The sequence below is a fragment of the Macaca mulatta genome, chromosome 9 (genome assembly GCF_049350105.2).
Source record: "Macaca mulatta isolate MMU2019108-1 chromosome 9, T2T-MMU8v2.0, whole genome shotgun sequence".
NCBI classification, from domain to species: domain Eukaryota; kingdom Metazoa; phylum Chordata; class Mammalia; order Primates; family Cercopithecidae; genus Macaca; species Macaca mulatta.
The window spans coordinates 77,384,112-77,410,306 of record NC_133414.1 but is presented as its reverse complement, the minus strand read 5'-3'; the positions used below and the strand labels follow the sequence as shown (position 1 = coordinate 77,410,306).

Genomic DNA, 26,195 nt, shown 5'->3' with positions numbered 1-26,195 from the left:
ACCCTCAAGTGTTGAAAGTGGGGCCTGGTGGCAGGTGTTTGGAACATGCGGGTAGATCCCTCATGATGGCTTAACACTATCTCCTTGGCAATGAGTGAGCTCACACAAGATCCGGTTGTTTAAAGTGTGTGGCACCTCACCTCCCATGGTTTTTGCTCCTGCTTTCACCATGTGACATGCCTGCTCCCACTTCAGCTTCTGCCAAGAGTAAAAGGTCCCTGAGGCCTCCCCAGATGCCGGTGCCATGCTTGTAGTGTCTGTAGAGTCATGAGCCAGTGAAACCTCTTTTTTTTTTTTTTTTTTTTAAAGACTAAGTTTCACTCTTGTTGCCCAGGCTGGAGTGCAATGGCATGAATCTCTGCTCACTGCAACCTCTGCCTCCCAGGTTCAAGTGATTCTCCTGCCTCAGCCTCCCGAGTAGCTGGGATTACAGGTGCTCACCACCACACCCGGCTAATTTTTGTACATTTAGTAGAGACAGGGTTTTACCATGTTGACCAGGCTGGTCTTGAACGTCCGACCTCACGTGATCCATCTGCCTCGGCCTCCCAAAGTGCCAGGATTACAGGCATGAGCCACCGCACCTGGCCGAAACCTCTTTTCTTTATAAATTACCCAGGCTCAGGTATTTCTTCATAGCAACACAAGAATGGCCTAACACAAGAGGCAAAATCAGCTTAGTGATGCATGTGGAACAATGAAATTAATCTGTAATCAGTCCTCTGACACTTTAGGACATTTTATCATTTTATCATTAGTAATCAAGCATCGCAATAAGTATGGAAGACCAAAGAGTCCACTTCCCACTGAGTTTCCTGGAAGTCTCTCCCCATGAAGCTGTTGGGGACATGACTCACTTATAGAGCAAGCTGGGGGCCCTCACAGTAGACCGGAATCCTTGTGGGGTCTGCTCCACCTCGTAGGCATCACAGGGCTCATCAGCACACTCCATGGAGCCTGCACAGAAACCATGACATCTCACTCAGAAACAATGTTGCTCTGTGGACAACAGCTTTTGCCTCAGCTGTCAACCGCTGTTGGGGTTTAAAAAAAGCAATACACAGGCATAAAAAACAGCCAGACACTGTACATTCCATGACACTGCTCTGATACTCCTTCTGACCTGATCTTATAAGAAATAAACCATAAAAAAAACACATAATGACTATTTTAAATCTTTCAGTCTTGGAACCCTGGGAAGGTAGCACATGTATACAGTAGTTCCCCCTCATCTGTGGTTTCGCTTTCCAAGTTTTCAGTTACCTGCAGTTAACTGCTGTCCGAAACCATTACTACAATAAGATACTGGGCATGAGACAGAGAGACCACATTCACATCACCTTTATTACAATGTATTGTTATAACTGTTCTATTTTGTTAGTGATTGTTATTAATCTCTCACTGTGCCTGATTAACAAACTAAACTTTACCAAAGGTTTCTATATACAGTTGGCCCTCCATATACAGGGATTCTCCATCAGTGGATTCAACCAACCACAGACTGAAAATATTTGGAAAAAAATCCAGCCTGGGCAACAAAGTAAAACCCCTCATCTCTACAAAGATTAGCTGGACATGGTGGCACATGCTCGTAGTCCCCACTACTCAGGAAGATGATGTGGGAGAATCATTTGAGCCCAGGAGGTGACGCTGCAGTGAACCAAGGTCGTGCCACTGCACTCCAGAATGGGCTTGTCTCTTAAAAAAAAAAAAATTACTTGGAAAAAATAAAATAAAATAACAACACAGCAATAAAAATAAAACAAATTAAAAAACAATACAGGCTAGGCATGGTGGCTCATGCCTGTAATCCCAGCACTTTGGGAGGCCAAGGCAGGCGGATCACCCAAAGTCAGGAGTTTGAGACCAGGCTGGCCAACATGGTGAAACACCATCTCAACTGAAAATACAAAAATTAGCCACGTGTGGTGGCGGGCGCCTGTAGTCCCAGCTACTGGGGAGGCTGAGGCAGAACTGCTTGAACGTGGGAGGTGGAGGTTACAGAGAGCCCAGATCATGCCAGTGCACTCCAGCCTGGGTGACAAGAGCAAAACTCTGTCTCGAAAAATAATAATAATAATAATAAACAATACAGTACAACAACTATTTACAGAGCATTTGCATTGTATTGTGTATCATATGTATTACGAGAGGATTTAAAGTAGGATGTGTGTAGGTTACATGCAAATACCACGATGTTCTACAAAAGGGACATAGGCATCTGAGGATTTTGGTAACATTACTGGGCAATGGACTAAATACATATGTTCATTTACTTCAAAAATTTATATATAATTACTTTAGGGCCAGGTGCGGTGGCTCACGTCTATAATCCCAGCACTTTGAGAGGCCGAGGCAGGTGGATCACTTGAGGTCAGGGGTTCAAGATCAGCCTGGCCAACATGGTGAAACCCTGTCTCTACTAAAAATACAAAAATTAGCTGGGCATTGTGGCACATGCCTGTAGTCCCAGCTACTTGGGAGGCTGAGGCACCAGAATCACTTGAACCTGGGAGGCAGAGGTTGCAGTGAGTAGAGATTACATTACTGCATTCCAGCCTAGGTGACAGAGCGAGACTCCATCTCTAATAATAATAATAATTACAACTCCACAGACAAAGGAACTTAATTTTGTCATAGAATATTAATGGTTAATATTAATAACTAAAATTTCTCCTTATGATATTTAAACCTCTGTACAAAGAAGAAACATAACTTAGAAATTGCAACCAAAAACACTTCAGCTAAACTCAAACTCATCAGTACCCTTAGACATGAACAAAAACAGAGCTATATGAGGCCAAACATCTCAAATTTCAGTGCTGACACAGAAACACATTGAAACAAACAAAAAATTGATCCTACAATACACAGGACATTTTACTTCTTATCTGACCAATAAGCAACTAGGATTACCTTGATAGAAGTCCTCTTCATCTTCTTCATGTTGATAGGTCTGTTCTTGGACTGGATTCTTCCTGTAATTCCGGCCATCAATTCTTATAAGCTGTGGACGCAGAACTTCCATGACACTTTCTTCAAATAATATTCTGATGACGTCCTGAAAAATATAATTACCATCTTACCCTTCTTAGTGAGAATTAAACATCCTATCTCTAGTATCTGAACCATTGTGTAGGTCTGAATTGGGCATCAGTTCACAGTATCTCCCACACAAAAGCAGCACTGTTTCCCATTGGATTTCCCATCTGTAAACCAGTTTAGGTTAACTGCTGTATTTTCTACCACACTGGCTCACTCTAGAGAGCAAAGTAATTTGTAAACTATTTATCACCCACCCCCCCAAAAAAAGGGATTAAAAGGCATATACTCTTTAAAAAAAAAAAAAGAAAGAAAGAAAGAAGGAAGGGAGAGAGGGAGGGAGGGGAGCAGTGGCTCACATCTGTAATCCTAGCACTTTGGGAGGCCAAGGTGAGAGGATTGGTTGAGTTTGGAGTTCAAGACCAGCCTTGTGAACATAGTGAGGCCTCCCCTCTAAGAAAAGAAAAAGAGGACCAGGTGCGGTGGCTCACACCTGTAATTCCAGCACTTTGGTAGGCCGAGGTGGGCGGATCACCAGGTCAGGAGTTCAAGACCAGCCTGACCAACAGGGTGAAACCCCGTTTCTACTACAAATACAAAAATTAGCTGGGCATGGTGGCACGCGCCTGTTATCCCAGGTACTCAGGAGGGTGAGGCAGGAGAATCTCTTGAACCCGGGAGGTAGAGGTTGCAGTGAGCCGAGATCGCACCGCTGCACTCCAGCCTAGGCAACAGAGCGCAACTCCGTCTTAAAAAAAAAGAAAGAAAAAGAGAAAACGGCCGGGCATGGTGGCTTACACCTGTACTCCCAGCACTTTGGGAGGCTGAGGAAGGAGGACTGCTTGAGCCCAAGAGTTTGAAACCAGCCTGGGCAACATGGCAACACCCTGTTTCTCAAAAACAAAGAGATTAAAAATAAAAGGCAGCCTTTGAAAGAGAGAATAAAGCTCTCTTTATTACTTTAACCTAATAAGTAAAATGCGAACTTCAGTGGTTATCTAACCATTTGCACAGTATCTTTTTTTTTTTTTTTTTTGAGACGGTGTCTCACTCTTGTCCCCCAGGCTGGAATGCAATGATACAATCTCTGCTCACTGTAACCTCTGCCTCCCGGGTTCAAGTGATTCTCCTGCCTCAGCCTTCCAAGTTGCTGGAACTGCAGGCATCCGCCACCACCCCCGGCTAACTTTTTGTTATTTTTAGTAGAGACTGGGTTTCGTCATTTTGGCCAGGCTGGTCTGGAACTCCTGGCCTCAGGTGATCCACCAGCCTCAGCCTCCCAAAGTGCTGGGATTACAGGAGTAAGCCACTGCGCCCAGCAAACTCTATCTAGCAAGATAAAGACAATGAGGGATATTTAATACACTTAACCATCCAGAAAAAAAAAAGCCCCTAAGTACTTTCAGAGGTGCTAGAAATTCACACAAAACAATCAGTTCCAGTTGCCTGTCAAAGCAGTAAATTAATAACAACTTAACCAATATGGTTCTCAGACCAATATACTGCTGAGGGGAGGAATCCAGTTTCTACAGGCCACTGCCCAACAAAATGCACATCACTCACTGAGAAGCCAAGCTTCTGGTCACACCACTTAATGGATCCATAATTTAGGAAACAAAGGTTCCTTATAGGCTAGCTGAAGTTAAATTCAGCCAGTATTCCTACCACGTACAGCTTAGTCTTGAAGCCCAAAATACTGAAGAGTTCCAAAGAAAACAAGTTGATCCTTACTAAAAACACTAACGCTCAAGCCAACGTGGACGCGGTGGCTCACGTCTGTAATCCCAGCACTTTGGGAGGCCGAGGTGGGTGGATCATCTGAGGTCAGGAGTTCAACACCAGCCTGGCCAAGATGGTGAAACCCGTCTCTACTGAAAATACAAAAAGTAGCCGGGCTTGGTGGCGGGCGCCTGTAATCCCAGCTACTCGGAAGGCTGATGTGGCACGAGAATCGCTTAAGCCTGAGAGGCGGAGGTTGCAGTGAGCTGAGATCGCGCCACTGCACTCCAGCCTGGGTGACAGAGCGAGACTTCGTCTCAAAAAAATAAATAAAATAAAATAATAATTGATTATTTGTGTGCTTACAGGACCAAGAAGAGGTTTTGTGAGAAATAACAACATAGAAGGTAAACCGACATGGATAGAGGAAAAGAGCACATCATTAGCAATAGTCGATGACATCACAACCCAGTGGTCTATTCCCTGAGGCCTCTAAAGTTCTCAATGAAAAAACACTTTCAAGGCGAAAGCTAAAAAAAAAAAAAGTTCCCCACAAAAGCAGACTAAGGTGAAAGTCGGGCCCTCAGAACAAGAGCTCCGGAAAAACAGGTAGTCGTCGCGGAGACAGCAAACGCAGCATCTACCTGTCCTACATGGCCCTGCGCTACGAGACTGCTCGGAAGGAAAGGCGGGAATAACCAACTTAACCCTGCTTCGAGGTGGTTTGGAGAGGAAGAGGAAAGCCGTGTCTTTCTGCAATATCGTGAGGGAAGCCGAGACCCCGAATCATCAAAGAGAAGGAGCAGAAGAGGACTAGGCGGCTGCAGGTAAACCAAGGTACGGCGAGGAGGCAAAGGAACCGGAATTCCTCTCCACGAGCGCGTTCTCGGCTCCCCTCCTCGCGTCTCCGCCCCGGCCACGCCCACCACGGCACGGGCGCGCGCACGCCGCCTTCGCCGCAGGCCCCTCCGTGGAGGCGCGAGCACGCCGCCGTCCTCGTCGTGGTGAGCGTGACCGCTCCGGCTGGTCCTGGGGGCGGGGCTGTAGGGGAAAGTGCTAAAGCCGCTGAGGTAAGAGGCCGAGGGCTGAAGGGCCCTGGGGAGCTTGGTGAAAAGGGAGTTAACCCTTAGGATCCTACCTGCAGGGACTAGAAAAATGGAGAAGGTAGGAGGAGAAACAGGAGACTGCTGTAGCAGACGTGCGACAGGAAATTTTCCCAGGCCGGGTTTGACTGAGTGCGCATGCGGGCCAAGGGGTGGCGCCTGCGCAGTGGGACAGCGCCGATGGCGTCGTTTCCTGTGGACCCAGCTGGGTGGGAAATGTGGCTAGGAGTTAGCTTGGGAGCCGCTGGTGTTCTGACCGCTCCCCTCTCTGGCCACTCTCTCTCCACGCCCACCCCACCCCCGGTTACAGCTGCGGCGTCTGTTTGGTTTGGGTTGTAATCCAGCTGTTTTGAAGTGGAACGATTTTTTGATGATGGAATTTAATGATTGCTTGTAATGATTTGCCTTTGTACTAGGGTAGGAACTTTTAAGGAATTACTCTTTTTAAGAAAATAGGCATATGTCTGTTAGAAAGGAAAGGAATTTATATTCATAAAACTATGAAGGCCGGGCGCGGTGGCCCACGCCTGTAATCCCAGCACTTTGGGAGGCCGAGGCTGGCGGATCACGAGGTCAGGAGATCGAGGCCATACTGGCTAACACGGGGTTTCACCGTGTTAAATACAAAACAAAATTAGCTGGGCGTGGTGGCAGGCGCCTGTAGTCCCAGCTACTGGGGAGGCTGAGGCAGGAGAATGGCGTGAACCCGGGAGGCGGAGCTGGCAGTGAGCCGAGATTGTGCCACTGCATTCTGGCCTGGGCGACAGAGGGAGACTCCGTCTCAAAAAAAAAAAAACTATGAATGCGAGGTCATCCCTGCCGTACATGAAGTAAATGTTTAAGCATCTTAGCTCGGACACAGCAATCTGTCCACAAAGCATCGTTACTCTCCTGTGAGGATCTCCACTGTCAGCCCCAACTTCCCTGACAGGGCCAAATCCCAGGATACTTCATCAGTATTTGTTCAACAGAACATTACTGAGCACCTCCGGTGGGCCTCTCAGACTAGTTGAAAATAGAGTTGTGCGAATAGATCTGCACAATGAGAAAAAAAATCCGTAATGAACCAATACTGATGACACCACGCTTGTCTATCTCCTGCATAACCTTTGCTGAGCCCTGCGTTCTGTCATTTGTTCTTCATTCATTCATCCGAAATGCTCAGGAAGCACTGTGGAAACACTGTGACCCAGGTTCTGTGCTCGGCATTGAGGGTAGAAAGACTTCGAAGGTGGCAGGATGTTTCTTAAGATCATGAACCTTAAAATGAAAGTGTAGGCCGGGCGCAGTGGCTCACACCTGTAATCCCAGCACTTTGGGAGGCCGAGGCGGGCCTGATCACGAGGTCGGGAGATCAAGATTTTCCTGGCTAACATGGTGAAACCCCGTTTCTACTTAAAAAAAATACAAAAAATTAGCCGGGAGTGGTGGCGGGCGCCTGTAGTCCCAGCAACTCGGGAGGCTGAGACGGGAGAATGGCGTGAACCCGGGAAGCAGAGCTTGCTGTGAGCCGAGATCGCACCACTGCACTCCAGCCTGGAGTGCTTAATAGAAGCACTTAATAGAGCGAGACTCCGTCTCAAAAAAAATAAATAAATAAAAATGAAAGTGTAAAGTGCTTAATAGAAGGTATTGGCCCTCCTCCTGAGCAGATTCTTTCCCCTCTGGGAGCTTGCTAACTCTGTTAGATGGAGAGAATTAAGACTTTTTCCATGAAGTTTTTTCATAGTAAGTATGAAAAACTGGGATCTGCATAGGAAAAAACACTCAGGAGTAACTCTCCGTTAATGATTTTGAACAGCCAAGATTTATGAAGTGTTTACTAAGCCTGTAACCATTCCAAGTGTTTTACGTGTATTAATTAATCTTTGTCACACCTGTGTGAGGTAGGTGATGTTATTACAGGTTGAGTATCCTTAATCTAGAAATCCAAAATCCTCCAAAATTTAAAACTTGAGCACTGACGGGATGGTCAAAGGAAGTGCTTTTTGGAGCATTTTGAATTTTAGATTTTCGGATTTGGGAGGCTTAATCGTTACGTATAATGCAAATATCCCAAAACCTGGGAAAAAATCCGAAATCCAAAATACCTCCAGTCCCAAGCATTTGGGATGAAGGGTACTCAACCTGTTTCCCGTTTTGCAGATAAGACAACCAAGGAACAAAAAGATCCCGAAGTGGGAGGCGGACGCGGAGGTTGCGGTGAGCCAAGATCGTGCCGTTGCACTCCAGCCTGGGCAACAAGAGCGAAACTCCATCTCAAAAAAAAAAAAAAAAAAAAAAAAAAACAGAAGTTGCAATTTTTTACATTTTTGCCATCAGACCTTGGCAATGACCTTGAGCAGTACGATATAAATAACTCCCACATGCTTAGCGTTCCAATAATGGAACACTAGGCATAAATGGGTGAAATGATTTGTCCACAGTCTTGCAGCAAGTAAGTAGCAAAACCAGAACTCAGAGAGGCTTCATAATCTTACCCACTATGCTGCTTTACCTTGCACATGACAAATGACATGCCAACAAGCCATTGCTTCAGAATGTCACAGCAGATAAGCTAAAATTGTCTCTACACCTCAGTTTTATTTTTTCATGTATAAAATGAGGAAGTTGGGTTAGATGACTTTTAAGGAATCTGGTTTCTGTGAAATGTTTAATTCACTCAGCAAACATTTACTGAAATGAACAGCTACTTCCTTACCATAGACCAGGTGTTATGTTTGGTTCTGGTGATCAGTTAATGCCTGCCCTGAGAGCAGTTACAACCTAGAGTTTATTAGTTTTGCTTTACTCTCATTTACCACTTGCTGGTAGCGTTCAAAATTTAACTGAAATCTTTAGAGCTAGAAATTATTTAGGTTTATCCTTCCACCTCAGCAGAAAACTGCTTATTTAAAGTTAGCTTTGTGCTAATTCTGTGCTCCAGTTTTTAACTCTGGCTGTTTTGTGTATGGAACGATAGAAGTTCTGAGAGTTTGAAAGAAAACAGGATGAAAGGGAATTCCTTTGATTATATTCAGCTTAGAAGTCACACTGTGGCTACCTTTAGAAGCTGTCCTCACTCTGGCAGTTGCTTGGGTGCTCTGCTGAGCACCTGACTTCAAAATATAAAGTATAAAGCATTTGCAACTGAATAGAGCATTTATTATAGAGTTTTAAATCTTAGGTGAGATATATAAACAGTTCACCGTGGGTTCTACTCTGAACTGATGGGAAATAAAGACTGAGCTACTCTCCAAAAGGTGGCTAAGTTGTCTGTATACTTTATTTGAATCCCACCAGGTATTCACTTAGAGATTTGGACCTGATCCCTTACTGCTTAAATTCAAAAACAATTCAAAAACTTGTCAGGCTATATTTTGACCCAGTGTATTCCAGAAGATTGGATATTAATCTAACTCCAAAAGTTGTTGCCTCTGTGGATATGAGTACAATTTGAAAAGTTAGCTCAGAGAAAAAAGGAAGAGTGATCTAATAACAAGATTGAAAATGTCAGCTGAGCAGAGTGGCTCAGGCCTGTAATCCCAGCACTTTGAGAGGCTGAGGTGGGAGAATCACTTGAGCTCAGGAATTGGAGACCAGCCTGAGCAACATAGTGAGACTTTATCTCCACAAAAAATAAACAAAATTAGTGGAGTTTGGTGGCACATGCCTGTAGTCCCAGCTACTCGCGAGACTGAGGTGAGAGGATAACTTGTACCCAGGAGGTCAAGGCTGGAGTTAACCAAGATCGTGCCACTGCATTCCAGCCTGGGAAACATAGTGAGACTCTGTCTCCAAAAAAATAAAATAAAATAAAATGTCATTAATCAATTTGCATTTTTGCTGACAGTCTTGTTATAATAGCTGTTCTACCGTTGTTCCGGGTTCCCACTTCACTATTAATCAGTGTTACTTATAGACATGTAATGAAGTCAGAAAGCAAGCTCTGCTTCTCTAACAACCTTAAATCTTCATCACAAAATTAAGCAAACAGAACAGCCAGTGTTTCAAGACATACTATATCATTTTCCTTACTAGGAAACTGGATTTTATGTATATAAATTTTATATTTGTATTTCATTTCCTCACTTTTTTCTTTTTTTTTTTTTTTTTTTTTTTGAGACGGAGTCTGGCTCTGTTGCCCAGGCTGGAGTGCAGTGGCTGGATCTCAGCTCACTGCAAGCCCTGCCTCCCGGGTTCACGCCATTCTCCTGCCTCAGCCTCCCGAGTAGCTGGGAGTACAGGCGCCCGCCACCTCGCCCGGCTAATTTTTTTTGTATTTTAGTAGAGATGGGATTTCACCGTGTTAGCCAGGATGGTCTCGATCTCCTGACCTCGTGATCCGCCCGTCTCGGCCTCCCAAAGTGCTGGGATTACAGGCTTGAGCCACCGCGCCCGGCCACTTTTTTCTATTTTCAAAAAACATGGCCAGGTGTGGTGGCTCACGCCTGTAATCCCAGCACTTTGGCAGGCCAAGGCAGGTGGATCACCTGAGGTCGGGAGTTCAAGACCAGCCTGACCAACATGGAGAAACCCCATCTCTACTAAAAATACAAAATTAGCTGGGCATGGTGGCACATGCTCATAATCCCAGCTACTTGGGAAGCTGAGGCAGGAGAATTGCTTGAACCCGGGAGGCAGAAGTTGCGGTGAGCCGAGATTGCGGCACTGCACTCCAGCCTGGGCAACAAGAGGGAAACTCTGTCTCAAAAGAAAAGAAAAGAAAAGAAAAAAACATAAGTTTCAGCTAGGCATGGTGGCTCACACCTGTAATCTCAACACTTTGGGAGGCCAAGGTGGGAAAATTGCTTGAGCCCAGGAGAGCTATACCAGCCTGGGGGCAACATGGTGAGAAGTTGTCTCTACTAAAAGTAAAAAAAAAATAGCTGAGCATAGTGGAATGCACCTGTGGTCCCAGCGACTTGGGAGGTTGAGAGGTTGGTGGATTGCTTGAGCGCAGGAGATTGAGGCTGCAATAGCCATGATCACGCCACTGCACTTCAGCCTGGGTGACAGAGTGAGAGCTTGCCTCAAAACAATAGGTTTCAACTCTTTTATAATAAATATGTTCATTTTGCAACTAGCAAAAAAAAAAAAAAAAAAAAGAAAGAAAAAAATTCAGTCTGGTCTAGGTACAGTGGTGTTTCCACTAACTGATCACCACCAGTTACAGATTTCTTTGTTCCTTTTCCACTCCCACTGCTTCACCTGACTGGCCAAAAAAAAAAACCAGCTCAGCTAAAATTCTGTCTGACCATTATAGAGAAAAATTCATTTACAATCCATTTTCCTCCTCCCCACCCCACCTCCCCAAGATGGAGTTTTGCTCTAGTGGCCCAAGCTGGAATGCAATGGCACCATCTCGGCTCACTGCAACCTCCATCTCCTGAGTTCAAGCTATTCTCCTACCTCAGCCTCCCAAGTAGCTGGAATGACAGGCACCTGCCACCATGCCCAGCTCATTTTTGTATTTTAGTAGAGATGGAGTTTCGCCATGTTGACCAGGCTGTTCTTGAACTCCTCACCTCAGGTGATCTGCCTGCCTCGGCCTCCCAAAGTACTGGCATTATAGGCATTAGCCACCAGCCTACAATCCTTTTTGAAGTCCTTTCTTCTAATTGGGTTAAAATTCACATAACATAAAATTAACCACTAGCCATTTTCAAGTGTACAAATCAATATAAAGTTATTTTTAATCTAAATACTAGAACTTTATCCATTACAGCAGCCAATAGCCACATGTAACTACTTAAATTTTAATTAATATTAAATAAAATTTAAAATACAGTTTTTCAGTCATACCAGTTTATAGGTACAACATGAAGCTAGTGGCTACCATATTGTGCAGTGCAGAAATAGAACACTGGAACATTTCCATCATGGCAGAAAGTTCTATTAGACAGCGTGGCACTAAACCTTTTTTTTTTTTTTGAGACCGAGTCTGCTCTGTCACACAGGCTGGAGTGCAATGGAGTGATCTCAGCTTACTGCAACCTCCACCTCCCAGGTTCAAGTGATTCTCCTGCCTCAGTCTGCTGAGTAGCTGAGGCTACAAGCGCCCACCACCACAGCCGGCTAATTTTTTTGTTTGTTTGTTTGTTTTGAGATGGAGTCTCACTCTATTACCCAGGCTGGAGTGCAATGGTGCAGCCTTGGCTCTCTGCAACCACCGCCTCCCGGGTTCAAGCAATTCTCCTGCCTCAGCCTCCTGAGTAGCTGGGATTACAGGCACGCACCACCACGACCAGCTAATTTTTGTATTTTTAGTAGAAATGGGGTTTCACTGTGTTGGCCAGGCTGGTCTCGAACTCCAGACCTCGTGATCTACCCACCTCGGCCTCCCAAAGTGCTGGGATTACAGGTGTGAGCAACCGCACCTGGCCATTTTTTCTTTAAAAAATACTGTATACCGGCCGGGCGCGGTGGCTCAAGCCTGTAATCCCAGCACTTTGGGAGGCCGAGACAGGTGGATCACGAGGTCAGGAGATTGAGACCATCCTGGCTAACACGGTGAAACCCCGTCTCTACTAAAAATATAACAAATTAGCCGGGCGAGGTGGCGGCGCCTGTAGTCCCAGCTACTCTGGAGGCTGAGGCAGGAGAATGGCGTAAACCCGGGAGGCGGAGCTTGCAGTGAGCTGAGATCGCGCCACCGCACTCCAGCCTGGGCGACAGAGCGAGACTCCGTCTCAAAAAAAAAAAAAAAAAAAAAAATACTGTGTACACTTTTTAGAGAGCTGAGCGCAGTGAGACTTTGGGAAGCCAAGGTGGGAGGATCACTTGAGACCAGGAGTTAAAGACCAGACTGACTGGGCACGATGGTTCATGCCTGTAATCCCAGCACTTTGGGAAGCCGAGGCGGGCAGATTACGAGGTCAAGAGATGGAGACCATCCTAGCCAACATGGTGAAACCCCGTCTCAACTAAAAATACAAAAATTAGCTGGGCTTGGTGGCGGCGCCTGTAGTCTCAGCTACTCAGGAGGCTGAGGCAGGAGAATCGCTTGAACCTGGGAGGCAGAGGTTGCAGTGAGCAGAGATCGCGCCATTGCACTCCAGCCTGCCGACAGGTGAGACTCCGTAAATAAATACATATGTACATACATATATACACACCAGACTGGGCAACATAGCAAGACCTCATCTCTGTTGTAAAAAAAAAAAAATGGAAAGAGGCCAGATGCAGTGGCTTATGTCCATAATCCCAGCACTTTGGGAGGCCAGGCAGGTAGATCACCTGAGGTTAGGAGTTCGAGACCAGCATGGCCAATGTGGTGAAGCCCCGTGTCTGCTAAAACTACAAAAATTAGCTGGGCATGGTGGCTCATGCCTGTAATTCCAGCTACTTGGGAGGCTGAGACAGGAGAATCGCTTGAACCTAGGAGGTGGAGGTTGCAGTGAGCTGCTATCGTGCCACTTTAGTATGGGTGACAAGAGCAAGACTGTGTCTCAAAAAAAAATAAAATACCATATACACTTTTTAGAATTTTTGTTAAAGTTGTGTAAGCTTCTGTGGCAAAGAGAGTGTTTGTTTTGAACTTTAGTAAGGTGTCATGTATTCAGGACAGTTTTCTCTATAACATTTGCATTTTTTGATATGCAATAAGGTTAAACACTCACAGGTGCTCTGTTCATAATAGGCAATGATTTCCAAGATTGTTTCCTGAACTTTTTGTTCCGGTTTTGGGACGCCACCAAGTGATAAGTTTGGGTATTACATTTGAATGAAAAGGTTAATTTTTTTTGAGAGAGAGTCCTGTTCTGTCACCCAGGCTCACTGCAACCTCTGCCTCCCGGGTTCAAGCAATTCTCTTGCATCAGCCTCCCGAGTAGCTGGGATGAGAGGCGCCCACCACCACGCCTGGCTAATTTTTTTTGTATTTTTAGTAGAGACAGAGTTTTGTCATGTTGGCCAGGTTGGTCTTGAACTCCTGACCTCAGGTGATCTATCTGCCTCCACCTCCCAAAGTGCTGGGACTACAAGCGTGAGCCACCGTGCCTGGCCAAAAGTTAATTTTTAATGAGAAGGCCAATAGGTATTTCCTAACTAGTTCCCCTTCCCTGGGAACAGAACACAGTGTTACTCTGGAATTTTATTTGGAAAATATTATAATTTATTTATGTGGCTTGATCAGGATGTATCCAAGACAAACTGTCCTGTGAAGTGTGATGCTTTTATCCTCATATAACTTATTTCCTCAGTCAAATTTCTGCCTTGGCACTGCCATATCACCCCTTCATAACTCATGAATCACCCACAGTCAATCTCAGTTGACATAAACAGTTTGCTAATGGTAGGAATTCATGTTTTAAGTAGATATACTATTCTTAAGCTTATTTTCAATTCAAAACCTGACTGATATTTTGGCCTGAGACATCAATAAAATATCATGAAAGTAGAGAGGATAGAAAAACGGGGAGCTAACTCTTTATAAAACTGCATGCTGACCCTTACGGCAGCTCGAATGAAATGTTGTCACTCTCACTTCCATAAACTTGCCAATTGCTGTTTTTCTTTCTCTGTAGTGAAGTAAGAACTCTGCTAGAGAGGAAATGGCTGCTTCATCATCATCCTCTTCAGCTGGTGGGGTCAGTGGAAGTTCTGTCACTGGATCTGGTTTCAGTGTCTCAGACCTTGCCCCACCACGGAAAGCCCTTTTCACCTACCCCAAAGGAGCTGGAGAGATGTTAGAAGGTGATCTCATGCTGCTTTCTGAATAATTGGATTCAGACCTGCAATGAATATTAATTGTGAAGAAGCTATTAAGTGGATTAAAGATGAGTTTGCCCTGATTTCAGCTCTACATTTCATCTCTTGTCCCCATCTCAAAATAATATATTTAAAAACAGTCTTGCTCCAGAATCAGAATGTTGGAGCTGAAAAGGACTTTGGAAATCAAGGAAGTCATCTAAAGTTATTTAGATCCAGAAAAGTTAAGTGATTTGACCAGGTTAAAGGCAGAGGTAGGGCTGGGCACCGTGGCTTATCCATGTTATTCCAGCACTTTGGGAGGCCAAGGCAGGCGGATCACTTGAGGCCAGGAGTTCGAGACCAGCCTGGCCAACATGGTGAAACCCCATCTCTACTAAAAATACAAAAATTAGCCGAGCATGGTGGTAGGCGCCTGTAATCCCAGCTACTGGAAAGGCTGAGACAGGAGAATCACTTGAACAGTAGAAGTTGCCATGTGCCGAGATCATGCTACTGCACTCCAACCTGGGCAACAAAATGAGATTCTGTCTCAAAAAAACAGAGTTGGCCGGGCACAGTGGCTCACGCCTGTAATCCCAGCACTTTGGGAGGCCGAGGCGGGCGGATCACGAGGTCAGGAGATCAAGACCATCCTGGCTAACATGGTGAAACCCCGTCTCTACTAAAAAATACGAAAAAAAAATTAGCTGGGCGTGGTGGCGGGCGCCTGTAGTCCCAGCTACTCGGGAGGCTGAGGCAGGAAAATGGCGTGAACCCGGAAGGCAGAGCATGCAGTGAGTCAAGACCGAGCCACTGCACTCCAGCCTGGGTGACAGAGCGAGACTCTGTCTCAAAAAAAAAAAAAAAAAAAAAAAAAAACCAGAGTCAGCACTGAGTCCAGGAATTCTCTTGACCTCCTACTCCAGTTTGCTTTATCCTGGCACCTGTCTACCTCCCATGGTAGTAGGTTTGATGTGTCTTTTTATAGTATGATTAATCTACAGATAGATTCACCCTGTCAGAAAGGTTCTAAGAGGGAATAAAAGCTAATACAGTGCCCTTTTATGTGAACATGACTCCTGACCCACTGCAGCATGATGCTGTGTGGTTTTTCTAGCACCAGAGCCAGATTTGCATCAAATCATTCACCATCTTGTTCAGCATCATTGGCTAACTGACTAGCCAAGATCAGGGTACAGGCTGTAACCATGTCATTTGAAGAGCTAGACTAATAATTCTTATCAGGAGGCATAAAAATCACCTGAAGAGTTTACTTAAAATGCACATTTCTGGCCAGGCACTGTAGCTCACGCCCGTAATCCCAGCACTTTGGGAGGCCGAGGCGGGTGGATCACCTGAGGTCAAGAGTTCAAGACCAGCCTGCCCAACATGGTGAAACCTTTTCTCTATTAAAAATACAAAAATTAGCCAGGCATGGTGGCAGGTGCCTGTAATCCCAGCTAATCCAGAGGCTGAGGCAGAAGAATCATTTGAACCCAGAAGGCAGAGGTTGCGGTGAGCCAATGTTGTGCCACTGCAGTCCAGCCTGGGTGACAGAGCGAGACTCCGTCTCAAAAAAATATATAAATAAATAAATAAAATGCATATTTCTGGGCCCACCTTAGAGCTTCTGAATTAGTCTAGGGTGTAGCTCAGGAGTTCATTTTTTACCAGCATCCAAGCTCTTCTCATGAAGGCAGTCTTCCATATTTTGAAAAACACTGGGACCAGAAGTGGTGGCTCAAACCTAAAATTTCAGTATTTTGGGAAGCCAAGGCGTGAGGATTGAGCCCAGGAGTTCAAGGTTGCAATGAGCCATGGTCATGCCACTGCACTCCAGCCTGGGTGACAGAATGGGACTGTGTCTCAAAAAATAATAATAATAAATTTTTTTAAAGCACTGGGAGGCCGGGCGCGGTGGCTTATGCCTATAATCCCAACATTTTTGGGAGGCCAAGGCAGGCAGATCACAAGGTCAGGAGGTCGAGACCATCCTGGCTAACATGGTGAAACCCCATCACTACTAAAAATACAAAAAAAATTAGCTGGATGTGGTGGCGCGCGCCTGTAGTCCAGCTACTCGGGAGGCTGAGGCAGGAGAATCACTTGAACCTGGGAGGCAGAGATTGCAGTGAGCCGATAACATGCCACTGCACTCCAGCCTGGCAACAGAGCAAGACTCTATCTCAAAAAAAAAAAAAAAAAAGCTTTGGGGAATAACCTATTAAAGATTCAAAATTTACTTGATTCTAGCATTTTAGTGCTTAATTATATATTGATCTTTTTTCCTTTAAGTATTGCAATTTTTTTGTTGTTGTTTTGTTGTTGTTGTTGAGATGGAGTCTCGCTCTGTTGCCCAGGCTGGTGTGCAGTGGCTCAATCTTGGCTCACTGCACCTTCTGCCTCCCAGGTTCAAGTGATTCTCCTGCCCCAGCCTCCCAAGTAGCTGGGATTACAGGTGCCCACCACCACACCTGGCTAATTTTTTTGTATTTTTAGTAGAGACAGAGTTTCGCCATGTTGCCCCAGCTGGGCTTCAACTCCTGACCTCAAGTGATCTGCCCACCCCAGCCTCCCAAAGTGCTATGATTACAGGCATGAGCCACTGTGCCTGGCCTTAATATTTCAAATTTACACAAATATATTTTTAAACTAATCTAGGAATATCTGTGAGAAAGATACAAACTATCGGCCAGGCATAGTGGCTCACACCTGTAATCCCAGCACTTTGGGAGGCTGAGGCAGGCAGATTGCTTGAACCCAGGAGTTTGAGACCAGCCTGGGCAACATGATGAAATCCTGTCTCTAGAAAAAATACAAAAATTAGCTGGGTGTGATGGCATGTGGCTGTAGTCCCAGCTACTTAGGAAGGTGAGGTGGGAGGTTCACCTGAGCCTGGGAGGTGGCGGCTGCAGTGAGCTGTGATTGCATCACTGCACTCCAGCCTGGGTGATGGAGACCTTGTCTCAAAAAAAAAAAAAAAGATACAAACTGTAGTTGGCTTTGGGGATGATGAATAATCAGAAATAATAAAAAGAGTTATGGGTTAAGCCCAAAATCATTTGTGACAGGAAACCACGGGGGGACTCTGGGACCGTAGAGCTCCCTAGCATTGGTTTGGATTATGACTAGTGGTGAGGTAGATGACCAGGTAGCATATGTAATTAGTGATATATATACTTCTCTCTTTGCCTTTTTATTTTCTTTAATTGTGTTAACTAAACACTCAAGTTAGTATTACTGAGTCTGGTTGGAAGTAGTGAACAATTGGGGCCCTGTTACCATATTTGGTGCTAAAACTGTATTATGACTTCATTTACATGCAGCAGAGATCTAGTATTGAGGAAGTTTCCCACAAAACAAATCAAAAAATGGGAGACATTTAAATTGCTTAATGAGTTTTATAGCAGCAGAAGAATCAGTATTCAATAATGGAGCTCTAAGATTAAAGTCATTTAAATTTTAGCTATAAGAGGAATTTAATACAGGAGGTACCTCCACAGTCTCAAAGCTATCAGCATTTTGTCAGTATACACCAAATTATGTGGAGATACTGAAGAAGAAAGGCTTCTAAGATTAGTCTGAATGTTGATGTTCTAATGAGTTATAGATCTATCCATTTTTATTCCATCTCAATATGCTTCATGGAGAAATGTGTTGGGTCTCTGTTGTAGGATACATTTATAGTAAGTATAAATACACAGTGCACAGTTTTGATTGTGTTTCTTAGATTTCAAGTTTTACTGATAATCTTAAAGCTGCTTACACTTAAAGACTGTGAAAAATAATGTAGATATAGCAACCCCTAAACCCATTTAATATTCTTGGTCAAATCAAGAATATTAAATTGAAAAGAGTACTCTTAATGTAAGGATGTTGGATTTGGAAGCATTTTCTACCATGTTTATAGGTGATACTATTCTATTATACAATAAATCTAACACACATGTACCTGACCAGTAATAGTTTAATAGAATATGAAAATAGAGGCCGGGCATGGTGCCTCACACCTGTAATCCCAGCACTTTGGGAGGCCGAGGCGGGCGGATCACCTGAGGTCAGGAGTTCGAGACCAGCCTAACCAATATGGTGAAACCTGGCCTCTACTAAAAATACCAAAATAAAAACAAGCATCATGGCATGCGCGTATAGTGCCAGCTACTCGGGAGGCTGAGAGAATTGCTTGAACCCAGGAGGCGGAGGTTGCAGTGAGCTGAGATCATGCCACTGCCCCCCAGCCTGGGCGACAGAGCGAGACTCCATTAAAAAAAAAAAAAAAAAAAGAATATGAAAATAGAGCACAGGGTTGCCTGTCAAGAGTAAGGAACAAAACCAGTTAGGAATCAAGGATGGATGCTGTTTTTAATCTCAGCAGGTTCAACTTGATGTTATATCCTCATGAGTCTAGGATAGTAAACCCAAATCATCTGTAGTTAACCTTGTGAATTAACTTTTTTGTGCCTCTGCTGTCTGAGAACAGACACCTCACATAAGCAGCAGTTTTCAGCATTCTCCTGCCCTTGACCAAAATTGTCCTCACCCAGTTACTACTGAGCACATTAAAGACTGCCTTTCAGCCCATCAGTGGCTGTATTTTAGAGACATTGTAGCCACTAAAGTATAAATTATCTGGCATTGTCTAATTTCCTACTGTGAGGTAATATTCTTTTTAATGTATTTGTTACCATCCTAATTTATTGGAGTTGGCGATGGTGTTAGATTTGGGTAATTTACTGAACTTTTCCCTGTTTATAACCTTTGCTTGTCCCTTATGAGGAAAGCTGATGTATTGCTACTTGCTGTGTTACAAAGAGTTTCATTACAGTTTCTAAATGGAAGAGATTGCCCCCAGCTGACTCTGCTCTCCAGGCTTTAGACTGGTACTGATATCACATCTAATAGGGTGGCTAAGAAGTAGTTGGACTTTGTGGTTAATAGAGAGCGGCAAATCAGCAAAAGTGTGTTCCACAGGCATATGGTGTGGTAGAGTGACATGCAGAGGTGCCTTTTTGAAAGTTTAGCTTATATCCTTTTGCTTTGAAGTTCATTACCAAGGAAAATATGCAAATATCACAACTTAACCATTTTATCCTAATGGTGCCTGTGATTAAATGTAAGTGAGGGGGGCACTTCAGGAGCTTCCATATACATGTTGGCCTGATCCTTATAGTCCATAATTCCCACTGCCATGTGTGTAATCCTAAAGTTCAGGATCAAACCACCTGGGAGGTAAACTCTAGCTATGCTTTCCTCTTTCTAAAATAAAGTATGAGTTATAATTGGACTTTTTAAGCAAGAGTATGAATAGGATGATGACTACTGACATACCATTTACACAGAAGACCTATAATAAATTACATCATTGGTGTCAAATGTTCTCAACAGTCCCTCTTCTTGTCATGGAATTTATAGTTATTTGCTGTTCATTGCTTTTATCTAAAAAAAAAAAAAAAAAAAAAAAAGTTATGTATTACCTTGTCTAGATCTTTAAACTGAATTGTCAGTGTAATAGTTACTATTTTTTTTTTTTAGATGGATTCTCACTCTGTCACCTAGGCTGAAGTGCAGTGGCACCATCTCAGTTCACTGCAATCTCTGCCTCCACACCCAGCTATTATTTTGTTAATTTAAAATGAAAATATTTATTTGCCCAGTTTGGCGATCAGCAGCTCAGAAGTGACTTATATTCAGCCAGAGAAATGGGACTGGGTGGAGAAGATGGGATCATATCCCATATCACACAGTATGTTTAAAAGAGGTTTGAAGGCCGGGCGTGGTGGCTCATGCCTGTAATCCCAGCACATTGGGAGGCCAAGGCAGGCGGATCACCTGAGGTCAGGAGTTCGAGACCAGCCTGGCCAACATGGTGAAACCCTGTCTCTACTAAAAAATATAAAAATTAGCCAGGCGTGGTGGCGGGCGCCTGTAGTCCCAGCTACTCTGGAAGCTGAGGCAGGGAGAATTGCTTGAACCCAGGAGGTGAAAGTTGCAGTTAGCCAAGATTGTGCCACTGCACTCCAGCCTGGGCAATAGAGTGAGACTCGGTCTCAAAAAAAAAAAAAGTTTGAATTTACAGAATGTAACACTCTCTCTGAAGAATATAAAGAGTATACATCCCAATAATTATACTTTCATTTTTTTCTTTTTCTCTTTTTTTTTTTTTTTTGATCACTTTGAAGACAATATTGGAAGGATGCCCTCTTGGTTATATATTCAAGCTCTTTGGATACAGTAGCTATAGTTTTTTTTGTTTTTTTTTTTTTGTAATTGGTTATTGTGACTTCTGAAATAAGATCTCCCTTGTGTGAAACTCAGCATGAGGCCAGAATGTGTTAGTCCTGTCTCCTTGCCACTTAATACCTTGCCAACACAACAACCCGTGATTGATGGGTGCATGTTTGAGGCCTATTAGTGCTGACATGAAGTACTGCCTGAAAAAGGACAGCTGTGTCCTCTCTCCCCATTTGTTTTAGGATTTTCACAATAAGGTACATCCCCCAAATGGTTTCTGCTACCCTTTTAAAAATCAAATGTTTCTACATGAGCCGTAAATTTTTGAGAATATGTTTTGCTGTATCAGCTCTTGCCTGACAAGGAATAACATGAACTAGCTTGTGTTTCATGATCATCTTCCAAGTGCTGTGGCAACTGAGTTGGCCACTTCTTATTGGGCAGTTCTTGGCACCAGTACAATGCTAGGTTCTGAACTTGCACCATACTCTTATCATCATCCAAATTGCAGTGTTTTGGTTCAGTTGGAAAATCAAGGTTACAGTTTGCGTTCACAGAATGACATTTCCCGGCAGTGCTCTGTGTTTATCAGAGTGATGTAATTTGATATATTAAAAATCAACAATTGTTTTTTCCTCAGCTTTGTTTTTTAGACTGAAAATGATTTGGAGTTTTAGTGAACCTTTATATTTTGATACCACAGGAGCCAGCCACATGGCCAAATGTGTCGGCTGCCAGTGTTTGCTTGACATACAGGAGAACATTAAGAAACTCTCAGGTTGGGAAGAGGGAAGTGTTGACCAGGACATCAGACTGAGGTTTCTTGTTTTTGTTTTTTTAAACACTATTTTTAAACTCTTAAGTAGAGGAACTATTTTAATATTCTAGGTATAGAATAAATAGCTTTTATAACAGTCTTAGTTCTAAATGAAACAGATACCATCTTTGTAAACACTGAGAACTAGACCCTGAATGTAGAAGTAGGGAAAAGAATAAACAAGTTTACTTGGTTTATCAGAAGCCATAAAACCCTTACAGCAGATTAAAACCTTTTCTCCTTTTGTTTGTAGATGGCTCTGAGAGATTCCTCTGCGAATCTGTTTTTAGCTATCAAGTGGCATCCACGCTTAAACAGGTGAAACATGGTAAGCACATGAGTGTTGTGTACTTGACTGTGAGAATAAATTTGCTGGGGGTTGGATGAGGCTGTGACAAAAACCCCCAAACTCAGCAAGGCTATTTTAGTGGACTTCCTAAATTTAAGAACATTCTAGGTCTTAATCTGGTCATAATGTCCACATTGAGCCTTAAGTTTGGGGCCGGGTGCAGTCTCACATCTGTAATCCCAGCAGTTTGGGAGGCTGAGGCAGGTGGATCACTTGAGGTCAGAAGTTCAAGACCAGCCTGGCCAACATGGTGAAACCACATCTCTACAAAAAAAAAATTAGTCAAGCATGGTGGTGCACACCTGCAGTCCCAGCTACTTGGGAGGCTGAGGTGGGAGGATCACTTGAGCCCGGGAGGTTGAGGCTGCAATGAGCTGGAATCGCACCACTGCACTCTAGCCTAGGCAACAGAGTGAGACCCTGTCTGAAAAACAAAAAAGTTGGTTGTCCAGGGAGTCAGTGCTTCCTGCTTCTCTTGTGTTGCTTTTTCCTCTCCTGTCCGAAACCTCCTTTTACTGTTGTCCTCCACTGGTTACCATCATTATCTCCAAGTATTTGTACAATACCTCCTGGTCTATCTATACTCTAACATCCTGGTAACACCTTTTCTGTTAACATTAAGCCTCACTAGGCCTTCATTTCTGCATCAACAAACTGTGTTCCCCCACCAGACCATTTCTCCATTGAAACATTATGTAGGGGGAAAAGCTGTAATTGCCTCTAACACTAGGATTTTAGTCCACAAATCACTATGGCATAGAGGATGCATACTTTTTTTAAGAACAGAGCACATCCGGGCCGGGTGCGGTAGCTCACACCTCTTATCTCAGCATTTTGGGAGGCTGAAGCAAGACGACTGCTTGAGCCCAGGAGTTCAAGACTGACCTGGGCAACATGGTGAGAACCCATCTCTAAATATATATATATATATATATATATAAAATTAGTGGAGAGTGGTGGCACATGCCTGTGGTCCCAGCTACTTGGGAGGCTGGCGTGGGAGGATTGCTTGAACCCAGGAGGCATACTCCAGCCTTCATGACAGAGTGAGACCCTGTCTCTGGGAAAAAAAAGAATAGGGCACATCCTGAAAATGTGATCATTTTATTTTAAAATGACTTTTTTATTTTTTGAGATGGAGTCTCTCACTGTCTCCTGGGCTGGAATATAATGGCATGATCATGGCTCACTACAACCTTCGCCTCCTGGGTTCAAGTGATTCTCCTTCCTCAGCCTCCCAAATAGCTGGGACTACAGGCACCCACCACCACGCCCAGATAATTTTTGTACTTTTAGTAGAGACGGGGTTTCACCCACCATGTTAGCCAGGATGGTCTCGATCTCTTGACCTTGTGATCCACCTGCCTTGGCATCCCAAAGTGCTGGGATTATAGGCATGAGCCACCATGCCCAGCCTAAAATGACTTTTAACATTAGAAGAAACTCCGACTTAAAAAAAAAAAAGGCCAGGCGCTGTGGCTCACGCCTGTAATCCCAGCACTTTGGGAGGCCGAGGCAGGCGGATCACAAGGTCAGGAGATCAAGACCATTCTGGCTAACACGGTGAAACGCCGTCTCTACTAAAAATACAAAAAAATTAGCTGGGCATGGTGGCAGGTGCCTGTAGTCCTAGCTACTCGGGAGGCTGAGGCAGGAGAATGGTGTGAACCCGGGAGGCGGAGCTTGCAGTGAGCCGAGATCGCGCCACTGCACTCCAGCCTAGGCAACAGAGCAAGACTCCGTCTCAAAAAAAAAAAAGAATAGGCCGGGCACAGTGGCTCACGCCTGTAATCCCAACACTTTGGGAGGCCAAGGCGGGCGGATCACCTGAGGTCGGGAGTTCCAGACCAGCCTGACCAACATGGAGAAACCCCATTTCTGCTAAAAATACAAAATTAGCCAGGCATGGTGGCGTATGCCTGTAATCCCAGCTACTCGGGAGGCTGAGGCAGGAGAATCGCTTGGACTCGGGAGGCAGAGGTTGCAGTGAGCTGAGATCATGCCATTGTACTCCAGCCTGGGCAACAAAAGTGAAACTCTGTCTCAAAAAAAAAGAAAAAAGAAAAAAAAAATTAAGCTTCTGACCAGCATAGAATAAGACCCCATTATGAGAATTTTGAGGGTCAGGCGCAGTGGCTCACATCTGTAATCCCAGCACTTTGGGAGGCCGAGGCAGGCAGATCACCTGAGGTCAGGAGTTCGAGACTAGCCTGGCAAACATGGTGAAATCCCATCTCTACAAAAATACAAAACTTAGCCGGGCACTGGTGGATGCCTGTAGTCCCAGCTACTTAGGAGGCTGAGGCGGGAGAATCACTTGAACCCAGGAGGCGGATGCTGCAGTGAGCTGAGATGGCGCCATTGCACTGCAACCTGGGCAACAAAGCAAGTCCATCCCCCCGCAAAAAAAAAAAAAAAGAGAGAATCTTGAGGGGAAAAAAAATCCATCTAGAAATTGACTTTTTTTTTGAGACGGAGTCTCACTCTCTGTCGCCAGGCTGGAATGCAGTGGGACAATCTTGGTTCACTGCAACCTCTGCCTCCAGGGTTCAAGCGATTCTCCTGCCTCAGCCTCCCGAGTAGCTGGGACTACAGGCGCATGCCACCACATCCAGCTAAATTTTTTGTATTTTTATAGAGGCGAAGTTTCACCATGTTGGTCAGGATCGTCTCGATCTCTTGACCTCGTTATCCGCCCGCCTCGTCCTCCCAAAGTGCTGGGATTACAGGCATGATCCACCGCACTCGGCCTAGAAATTATTTTTATACCAGTCATCATCTTGGTGGCTGGTGGCAGTCTCATGGGTAATACATTGTTGTATAGTATTTTCTCCTCGACTCTTTACAGATCAGCAAGTTGCTCGGATGGAAAAACTAGCTGGTTTGGTAGAAGAGCTGGAGGCTGACGAGTGGCGGTTTAAGCCCATCGAGCAGCTGCTGGGATTCACCCCATCTTCAGGTTGATGCTGCCTGGATGGTCGCCTCTGGTGCGCAGCAAGTGCAAAGCCAGTGGGGGACTTTCTCACAGCTTGCATAGCCATCCAGAGATCCACAGCTACATCGCTGAATTGTTAATGCACATTTGTACTTGGTTTCTCTGTATCTATTCACAGGCAACAAATACTTATATGTATGATCTTTCAGGGAATATTTTGTTTGTTTTTAAAAGTATTGGGAATCAGATTAAGACAGTCGGTTTCAGAGAACCAAGAGGTTTGGGGTTAAGAGATACTTAAAAATTTTCACAAGCCAGGTAGGGCATATATCAGATTTGGCCAACTGATTGGCATCTGTCCTGTCATCCATACGGTGCCTGGAAATATTCACCAGTCAAGGTCAAGGTCAGCATCTGTGGTTAAAAATACAGCATTCTGACCTAAAAAATTATTTTGCAGATGAATGTGATTTCAACTCAGGAGCTATCCAAATGAGGATTAAATATTCATTTTTTTTCCTATTTTTAGACATCAATTCTATAGATTCTAACTTTTTCTAACCTCTTCTTGACATGCTAAATGCTGGCAAAAAGAAGTGCTTTTTGGATATGGCAACACTTGTAAAAATAAAGCAGTAAGCAAAATCCTTTTAAACACAGAAATCCTGAGTTCTTCTCATTGGTGGACTCAAGCAATTCTGTAGCAAATAAATCCTTTGAAAGAGCTCCAAGTTGGTGGCTTTATTCTTTCAAAATCTGAGGGATTTGGGATGAGGCAAAGAGGTCAAATTACTTTTTAGAAGAAGAGAATCTAAAAACCGTTTCTCCTAAACAAATGGTAGACTGGCTTTTCTTCAGGGATATGTGTCTTTATAGGAATACATGAATTTATCTTACTGATAATTTAAGTAGGTTTTTTTTTTTTTTTTTTTTTTTTTTTTTTTTTTTTTTTTTAAGAAACAAGGTGTTGCTCTGTTGCCCAGTTGGTCTTGAACTCCTGGCCTCAAGAGATCCCCCCCGCACCTCGGCCTCCAAAGCGCTAGGATTACAGGCATGAGCCACTGTGCCTGGCCTCAAGTAAGTTTTTATACCATGATAGGGAAAAACCTGGAAGGCTAAGAGATGTACTTTGTTTTCCCTCATGGGACCCCACGTTCCACAGTAAACAACTGGGATAATCATATATTACCTTGTATGCAAATTTTGCCTTAGACAGCATTTGTCTGTTCCTTGTTAATAACTTGCACCTGATCTGCTTAGAGTTGCTTAATTATAAGTAAATATAATCCCAGTAGCAATTAGCCTTAATCCGAAGAGTTCAAAATG

General features: G+C 44.1%; 2 protein-coding genes across 8 annotated transcripts in view; one reads left to right on the top strand and one right to left on the bottom strand.

The window, feature by feature from the left end:
• The window catches only part of ASCC1 (activating signal cointegrator 1 complex subunit 1), a 115,354-nt gene extending 108,268 nt beyond the window's left edge, over positions 1-7,086 (bottom strand). For 2 of the 5 annotated variants that reach the window (XM_015147355.3, XM_077945284.1), the window contains exons 1-3: positions 5,470-5,653; positions 2,917-3,061; positions 858-957 (exon numbers count right to left, since the gene is read on the bottom strand). In XM_015147355.3, the coding sequence (XP_015002841.1) occupies positions 858-957; positions 2,917-3,028 (212 nt within the window). In that variant the 5' untranslated portion in view covers positions 3,029-3,061; positions 5,470-5,653. Of the gene's footprint in view, positions 1-857; positions 958-2,916; positions 3,062-5,405; positions 5,654-5,899; positions 5,995-6,786 lie in introns of those variants that run through there. The other 3 variants (NM_001194904.2, XM_015147354.3, XM_077945283.1) reach the window with 3 other exon arrangements.
• Positions 5,737-25,723, top strand: ANAPC16 (anaphase promoting complex subunit 16). Of its 3 annotated transcripts, none has more exons than XM_015147357.3 (5): positions 5,754-5,831; positions 8,010-8,066; positions 14,372-14,540; positions 21,839-21,913; positions 24,783-25,600. In XM_015147357.3, exons 3-5 carry the CDS (start codon positions 14,399-14,401, stop codon positions 24,896-24,898), a joined length of 333 nt encoding a protein of 110 aa, XP_015002843.1. In that variant the 5' UTR covers positions 5,754-5,831; positions 8,010-8,066; positions 14,372-14,398; the 3' UTR covers positions 24,899-25,600.
• Positions 25,724-26,195: the final 472 nt, after the last annotated feature.